General features: G+C 34.3%; 1 protein-coding gene across 2 annotated transcripts; it reads left to right on the plus strand.

Annotated features, from left to right (window-relative positions):
• The first annotated feature begins 3,276 nt into the window (after positions 1-3,276).
• Positions 3,277-7,560, plus strand: LOC104090470 (uncharacterized). 2 transcript variants are annotated; one of them, XM_009595572.4, is made up of 5 exons: positions 3,277-3,579; positions 4,387-4,476; positions 4,571-4,696; positions 4,800-5,241; positions 7,331-7,560. In XM_009595572.4, the coding sequence occupies exons 4-5, from the start codon at positions 4,806-4,808 to the stop codon at positions 7,387-7,389; spliced, it is 495 nt and encodes a 164-aa protein (XP_009593867.1). In that variant the 5' UTR covers positions 3,277-3,579; positions 4,387-4,476; positions 4,571-4,696; positions 4,800-4,805; the 3' UTR covers positions 7,390-7,560. The 2 variants fall into 2 exon arrangements, with proteins under 2 accessions (XP_009593867.1, XP_018624396.1); XM_018768880.3 differs by lacking the exon at positions 4,571-4,696 and having other exon boundaries at positions 3,283-3,579.
• The last annotated feature ends 1,404 nt before the right edge of the window (positions 7,561-8,964 follow it).

Consider the following 8,964-nt stretch of genomic DNA (forward strand, 5'->3'; position numbering starts at 1 on the left):
CTAAAAAATTTAATTGAATGCATTAAATATATCTTCCAAATTGGGTTGGGTAATTACTCTAATAGCTAAATTATGAACTTTTGAGCATATATTTATTAGTTTATACGATTTTTGGTTAGTTTCGGAGTCCTCGGCGTCGTTTGAGGAGTTCTAGTGAGGTTGAAGAGCCGGATTGAGGACTTGAAATCTGTAACGATCCCACCTGTCATTTGAATGTTTTAGCCCTGATCCCCTATTTATTGCCTCCTCTATACTATATTGTGATTATGTGACTTTCTGGGGTATTTAGTTTTGGTTTCAGGTGAGTTCCGGAATGAAATGGAACACATAGTCCCTAAGTTGTTAGAGTTAACCGTAGTTTGACTTTTGTGAAGACGACCCCGGAATGGAATTTTGACGGTTTCAATAGCTCCGTATGGTGATTTTGGTCTTAGGAGCTTGTCCGGATGTTGATTTGGAGGTCTGTAGGTCGTTTCGGCAAGAATTGGCGAAAGTTGGAAAGTTGAAGGTTTGGAAGGTTGGAAAGTTGGATCGAGAGTTGACTTTATTGATATCGGGGTCAGATTCCGATTCCGCAAGTTGAAATAGGTCTGTAATATCATTTATGACTTGTGTGCAAAATTTGAAGTCAATCGGATTTGTTTTAGTATGAATCGGCATCAGTTTCGGAATTCGAAAGTTCATAGTTCATAGGCTTGAATTTGGGTGGCGATTCATAGAATCGATGTTATTTGATGTGATTTTTAGCCTCGAGTAGGTCCGTTATGTATTTTGGAACTTGTCGGTATGTTTGATTGAGGTCCCAGAGGCCTCGGGTGTAATTCAGACCATGTTCGACGCATTCGGAATCTTGAAGAATTTGCTGAAGCTTCTAAATTTTCTGATCTAGTTTCCTTCTTCGCGTTCGCGAGAGAGGTCTCGCATTCGCAAAGGGTATCTGGGGAGGCAGGTGAGGTTGTTCTTCGCGTTCGCGAAGGTAGACACGCGTTCTCTAAGGTAGGAGAAGTTATTCACCACGTTCGCATAAGGGAGGTCGCGTTCGTGTAGGTCTGGACTCGGTGTGCATCTCGTTTTCGCGAAGAGGATTTTGGCAGCTGTGTATTTTTGTGCATCGCGAACGTAAGGCACATTCCGCGTTCGCGATGAAGGAATCGTTGGGCAGCAGATTTAAGTTTCAAAGTCGAGGATTTATTTCATATTTTGGACTTAGAGAGTTCGGTGGGAGGCGAATGTTCGGAAAATTTTCAGAGAGATTATTGGAGTAAGAATTCCTAACTCGGTTTTGGTTAATTTACATGAAACTATTGATAATTTTATCATCTAATTAGGGATTTGAGTTGGAAAATTGGGGGGAAATGATAGAAACTTCTTAGGCTAAAATTTGAGGATTTCAAAGGCGATTTGATGTCGGATTTGAGTAATTCTTGTATGGTTGAACTCGTTATCGAATGGGTGTTCGGATTTTATAAATTTGGTCGGGTTCCGAGACACGAGCCCAAGTTGATTTTTTGGGTTGACTTTTTAGTTCTTTGCAAAAATCGTAATTTTATTATTCGAATTAGTTTTCTATAGTTTATATTTATTGTATGAAGTTGTTTTTGCTAGATTTGAGTCGTTCGGAGTTGGGTAATAGGGGAAAAAGGCCTACCAATGGAATGATTTAGCGTGATTTGAGGTAAGTGACTTGCCTAACCTTGTGTGGGGAAATTTTTTCTTAGGATTGGTGTTGTTTGTGATAATTGTGATGTGTGAAAGCCGTGTACGCAAGGTGACGAGTGTGTGCACGGGCTAAATATGAAAATTACCGATTTTAGTTATGTAGAATCCTTTCATGCCTTAATTGAGTTATCTTAACATGTTAACCACTACCAGAAAATTGGCCTATGATACAATGGTTCTCCAACCGTTGCCGTAGACCACATATCGTAACAGTTGCAACCGTTACAATAGAATTTAGGTGATATCGGCATACTACAGCTATAAAACCGTTGCAATTGTAACAGAACCGTTGCCATAGATATTTTTATCGCAACAATATTATAAACCGTTCTAATAGAACTATTTATGGCAATGGTTGCATAGGAAAAATCTATTGGAACGGTTATTTACTCCCCCCCCCCAAAAAAATTCGCTAACCCACCAAAATAACTCCTCTTTTCTTTTATTTTGACTATTTAATTTTAATAATATTATAATATTAGGTTAAAGCTTCCATTATTTTGGAGTTTTTTTACACGCTTGATCTTTTTTTAACTATTATTTAAAAAAAATAGCATCATTTATTGTTTATTCCATAAAGAGTACTTTTTTTCATTATTAGCATATTATAAAAATTAAGCTCAATATTTAATAAGTTAACTGACTCACTAATCACGGAAAGTACTTTTTTTATCCATCTCCATTCTCCCTTTCCAACATTCATCTTCTTCACTCCAAATGCTACCTAAATTCAAGATGTATTGATTTATACGTCTTTTATACTTTGTATATCAAGTATTACTTTAATTCAAAATGTATTTTTATGTATATAACTTTTATATATTTATTTGTGAAGTGCCATCTTATTTTAAGATGTATTTTTAATGTATATTTCAAATATATTTTATATGTCAAGTGACATTTTAATACATGATGTATTATATATATATATATATATATATATATATATATATATATATATATATATATATATATATATATATATATATATATATGTATATATATATGCCATCTTAATTAAATTTAAGATATAATTTTTTTATGTATATTTCACATGTCTAAGTGTCATCTTAATTGAAGATGTATTTTTCATGTATATTTTTTTATATATTTTATATGTGTTAATTCAATGTATATTTTTTATATATACGTTTTGTATATATTAGCGTATATTATTATCGAAGTAAGATCTTTATGTTAAGAAAGGAAGAAAGAAGGGGGAAAAAAATTTAAGAAAGATAATTAAAAAAAATGAATGGAACAAATTTAGAAAATATATTGGTTTCGGAAGAAAACAAAATTAAGAAGATGAAGAAAAAGAAAGAAAGCTAATAGATAAAGAGAAAAAAAGGCATGATTTTTGTACAAAGAATTATTGACTTTTCATTCAAATTGCTTATGTTTAGGGATTAATAATTAATATTCTTATTTTAATGGAACTGTATGCTATAAATATAAATATTTTTCTGCTAATATTGAATTTTATGTTAATAATTTGTTATATTTCTTTTAAAGTGTGATAGATATATAAAGTTACCATTGCCCACTAACCCGTCTATGCATCCAAAGCATCAGATATCCCAAATCAAAACCTATTCTTTCACAAAATCCTCTTCTCTCACAAAATCATCTCCTCTCTTTCACTCTAAACTTCCAAAGTCCTTTCTCTTACAACAATCAAGGCAGCAGTGACTCAAGTCTTCATTTCCCCCAAAGATTTCCTTAGTATCATAGCAGAAGTTGATTTGGCTGTTTCGAGGCTGACGGCGAGTACTTCCCCAAACCAGGTGTACTTCCCCAAACCAGGTGTTCTTCCAAATCCCTAAATCCAACACCAGTTTTTCGACGCTGACGGCGACGGTAAGTGTTTTTGACGCCTTTTTTAATCTTTTCCTACTATCCTTGATTGTGTCAATCTATATTGCTTTTTTCATCTTTTTGTTGGAAAACATAAGGCATTTTGTTCAATTTTTCTAGGAAATGCTAAGTCGCCTACTTCTTGTTGCCTGCAAATGGGAGTTATGTTGTGCCTATTTAAGAGAAAATAGACAAAATTACTGTCACAAAGATATTTTTTTGAATCTTTTTCTTTCTGGGTTAGTTTAATCGTAATTTTTTTTCAATCAAAAAAAAAATGCCAATCCCTAAAAAAAACGAACAAAAGATGGCAAAATAATCCTTAAGTTGAACAAAAGATAGCAAAATATTCGTTAAGCTTTAGAAGGTTCAATGCTATTGTGGTGAAGACATTTAGCTAGTTAAGGAATAAGGATCTTTTTTATGCCAAAAACTCGACTTTTTTTGTTACTTTGGGAATTATTTTTACGGCATTTTAGAAATATTGTTAGATCTGTTGAAAATTTAGCAGAAAATTTGTCAATAAAAAAGGAAGGAGAAGAATGAAAAATGCAGTATAGGTTTTAAGAAGAATGGTATTATGGGTCACTGAATTATAGGTATAATTACTTGAAAGTTACTTTACCTTTTAATAGTGATGAAGGTATTTCTCCAGTTAGGCTGTTATTCTGGACATCTTACATAGTTATCAAATTAACAAGATTGCTCAAGTCAGGGATTCATCCTCTTTCTTCTTTCCCATGGTCAAATTTTTTGAAAAAGTTTCACACTTTTTTTTTCTTAATTCTAATTCTATCTTAATACTTGCAGGGTAAAGTTTAACTTTATTACAAAATTATTGAATTTGATAACCAACGCAATGTTATATGCATCAGAACACCTTTTGCTCTAATTCGCGAGGTTTGATATTTTCTCTTCTTCTTCTTCTTTTTTTAAATTATGAACTTGCTAACTTTACATGGAAAGATTCTTATACCTGTTTTCATGTAACTAGGCAAAAAAGAAGGAAATCTTTGGTACTTCGGATATTCTATCAAGTAAGGACATCTTTGTGGCTACAAGAAAAGGAAAACTTGACCGAGTATACAAAAGCTCATATGACAATACGATTAGTAAAATTGTAAGAAATTTCTAATTTAAAGTTTGTCGTGATTATTTATTTGTTCTTAATTATTGATTCAATTTTATTTACTTAAACTCTTTTCTCTCACATTTGTTTGTAGGCTGAAATGGAGAGACTACAATCAACTCAAGAAAGTGAAGATGGCAGCCATTCAGTTGACGCTTTTGCATCAGTCATGGGACCTGAACATCCGGATTGCGTGAGATTGTATGGACGAGGGGTTACCAAGACTGTCTTAAAAGGAAAAATAGGGAATCTTGGATCTTCTTTAGATGCTACTAATGAGAGAGTGCAGAAGAAAATGGAGGAAATGGAAGAGAGGATGCAACAAAGAATGCAGGAAAAGTTGAACGTACAAAAGGATGCTATGGAACAAGATATTATAATGAATGTCGTCGCACGACTTCAGCGTCTGAACCTAGAATTGCGACTTGATCCTGACATGCTAAGGTTCAGTGCTCGTTCACCTATAGAAGCTTCCTCTGCACAACAAGATGATGTTCAACTAAACAATCGACCATCTGCTGGTAATAACAATCAAGGTCAGTACGTACCAAATGTTATACATCTTCTTCTATTTCTTCTTCTTCTCCTCCTTCCTTGTGCTTCTTCTTCTACCAATTCTCTCTTTCTCTCTCTCGCGCAAAGTCTGAATAGTCTAGTAATGTTTTTACTTTGCCTATGGCACTTAGTCGCTGCATAATTCTGTGGTTGCCTAGCTAGTGTCATTACTATGATGCATATTCTTTTATGTTACCTTACCGGCTTTTTGTTGTTGTATAGTCGCTGCATAATTCTGTGCTAATTGGTAAATTTGTTGCATGAGGGAGAAGATATTCTGGGTAAAAGTCTGATTTATTTAAGGATTCTATCTTGGTGGCTTTTACATATTTTAGCCTTTAGGGAGAAACAAATTCTAAAGATTCTATCTTGGGCCTCTGTTGGATTTGTTATAGAAGATAAATAGAAAGTTTGGGTGGACTTAAAATGTTGTCTGTAGTATTGCCTGAACTAACTTCTAAAAGAAATACTGTACTTATTTAATATTTGGAAGCTTTGAGAAAATGTTTAGCTTTTCTTTGGGTGACTGACTTTCAAATGTTTGAGAGGAAAGACTTAGAACAGATACTTTGTTCTAAGTCCTTATGTATGTATGGTGCCTACAGAATATTAAAACTTTCTTGCCTTTGTTTCAATCTTGATCACTCAACTTTCATAGGCATTGAAGATTATATATAATGAAAATGAAAAGTGAAGAAGATTAGAGTTAATTCATGGCCTAGCTTGACTAATTTTTTAAATCATTCCTGTTTTTGACATTTTTTAGATTATGTTGAATTATATCAAATCCATTTTTGGTTTTGAAACGAGTAGTTCTTGATAAAACTGGGCGAGTTTTTCTTTATATTTTAATTGAACACAAAGGAATAATATTTGATGACATAACTAGAACGATCACATGAGATCAGGTTCACAACTCTAAATCTTTCAATATGCATTTGAGTTTATGTCAGCAATGCAGCAGGTTCACAACTCTAAATCTTTTCATATGCATTTGAGTTTAACTTCTATACACCGATGGGATCACCTAAAAGATAATTATAAGGAACTGCCCATACACTTGGAAAATAAGGTAGGCAATTTGATAGTTAGATTGGAATTTACCCTGATGAAATCCCTTGTGGGCTTATAAAAAGAAAGATATCCGTTAGGTCACCTATATTGAGTTATGGACACACAAGGCCAAAACATGTGTGCCGGGCGCGCGACCCATCAACCTACTAGCAATGGGGGAGAAAGCATAGCATGTTGCAATAAAAGCTTGATTCGAGGCGTCAGCAAAACACTATCGTCTGTTCCAAAAACAAAAGCCCCTTAGCGCCCCGGGGCGGGAGTGGGACACGGCCCTACGTGCAGGCAACAACAACACCGGCTCTACGAAGTCAGAATAATCCAGCTTGGCCCAATAATTCACCAATCCGCCATGGGATGATATAACCCCCTTTGTACTTCAGAAATACTCGATTCGGAGATAAAAAAGAATCAAATTTTCTGCTAGATCCCGTATTTCCCTGAGATTGTAGTTCAATTGGTCAGAGCACCACCCTGTCAAGGCGGAAGCTGCGGGTTCGAGCCCCGTCAGTCCCGATGTATCCAATAAATATATCAATAAATCTCTCCCTTTTATAAATTTTATGAAGGGAACCTGGGGCGGAATTTCATTGTCAAAGCAAAGGGGAAATCCTTATTTCTTTCCTTTTGGTAGGAGAAAGACATATGCGGTTGGATTAGTACCAGTGTACAAAAGTTAAATTCTATGCATTTCTAGTTTGTATGTCTCTTTGTGGTGTCTTATGATAACATTAAAATGCAGTTATATGCATAGCTTAGAACACACACAGCCACTAGGCACACAAACATGCATTTCAATTAGCTGATGACCACAAAACAGGATAACTTTAGCTAAAGCCCTAATGCATCTATATCAAAGATCATTACCTACAACAAGAACAAAACCAGAGTGGCACAAAGTTGCAAGGCTGATAATCCTCCTCATGGCACTTTGTGCTATGAGCATTCTTAGACCGGATTCTCTTGAAGGTTAATGACTTTATTTATCCTCTTTTGTAGGTGGAGTAGATCAAGAAATGGAAGAAGATGATGGCAGTGAAGAATTAGACCTTACTTGAGATGAATTTTGAATTGCTATAGATGAATGTTCTATGGAAATCTTTTGTTATCAACATTTTTGAATCTCTCTCTCTTGAAATGTATTAAACTTATGCATTTGGGTTAGAACATTTATTTTATGGATATTATTTGCTTGATAGATAATTTATATTATTAATAGTTTCATTTTATGACTTATTTAAATTTTAGTGTTATTATAATTTATTATATATATAAATATTTATTTATAACAGGGGCTATATTTTTGTTTTAACTGAACTGTTACAATAGCCTACTAGAACTGTTGCAATAGGACACAAATGACGTTCCATTAGACAATAAAAACCGTTGTAATATGTCCTATAAACCGTTCCAAAATGATCTATAAACCGTTCCAATACAAATAAAACCGTTATGATAGCTTAAAGAAATCGTTGTTATATCCATACATAACCATAACAATAGCTTACATAAGTGTTGCATTAAATAATATGATAACGGTTAAGAACCGTTGCATATGCAATATAGTAACGATTTTTAAACCGTTCCAAATGGAAAAAATAATCGTTCCAACAGAGAAATGGAAAACCGTTGCGATAGACGTATCTATAGCCACGACGACGCAAACCGTTGCAAGAACCGTTCCTATAGACCTATTGACAGTCTGTGGGAACGATTTTCCATGCGTTACCGTAGACCAATTTTTCAGTAGTGTACATTCATCATTCTTAATCTATTTTCACATGTCTACTTGTCTTATTATCTTACATGCTAATTGCCCTACATGTTTAGTTGAAGTTCGTGTTTCCTTTATTCCGCATTCATTACTTAATTGTTGAACTCTTTACTTGAAGTTGTTAAATCGTGGAATATCTTGTTGTTGAAATTGATATTGAGATATAAAGGTCATGATTCATATTGCGGCAAAGTATTAAGTTGTGAAATACCATTCTGTTGAATTGTTCATTCCAGTTGTTATTGTTGAGACTCTTGTGTACTTTGTGGTTGAGCCATAGGCTCTTTACTATGAAACTACTATTATTGTTTGGTTTCTCTGGCAAGTGGTGATATTGGGCACTTGAGGTGCGATCTGTGGTACGTTATGATATTGATACGCATGCGGTGATATAAGGTTTTGGGGTTGAAATGCATGAGGTGAGATAAGGTGGGCTTGATACACATGGCTAGTAGGGGAACTACTAGAAGTCATGCGGTGTGATAAGGTGGGCTAAAACGGGGGATGCTATTTCGGAAAAATAATTTTTAAAATTAAATGTAAAGGCTCCCGCGGTGATATAAGGAAAGATTGTGATTTATTCTTGTGATTTGAGACTACGAGGCGGTACCTCGTTAGTGACTCTTGTTGGCATTTCTCCATTTTTGCACTTGTCTTTGATTGTCGTTTCCTTAGCATATTATTTTTTTTCTCTGTGTTGCACTAATTACTTTAGTTCTGTGTAGCTAACCTTGATATGCTATTTGTTGTTTTAATTTCATTATTGTCATTATTACACTGCCTTATAGTTGTTCAGTCTTTTATTTATTCCAGTAGGGTCTTGACCTGACCTCGCTTCTGCACATCTTTTTGTGTAGAT

Source organism: Nicotiana tomentosiformis, chromosome 4, assembly GCF_000390325.3.
Source record: "Nicotiana tomentosiformis chromosome 4, ASM39032v3, whole genome shotgun sequence".
In the NCBI taxonomy this organism is placed as follows: Eukaryota; Viridiplantae; Streptophyta; class Magnoliopsida; order Solanales; family Solanaceae; genus Nicotiana; species Nicotiana tomentosiformis.

What these genes read in the sequence shown, in the direction of transcription:
- LOC104090470 (XM_009595572.4), top strand. Translation starts at nt 4,806, where the DNA reads ATGGAGAGACTACAATCAACTCAAGAAAGTGAAGATGGCAGCCATTCA. An exon ending in TGCTGGTAATAACAATCAAG is followed by an intron (nt 5,242 to 7,330) that starts GTCAGTACGTAC and finishes CCTCTTTTGTAG; the next exon opens with GTGGAGTAGATCAAGAAATG.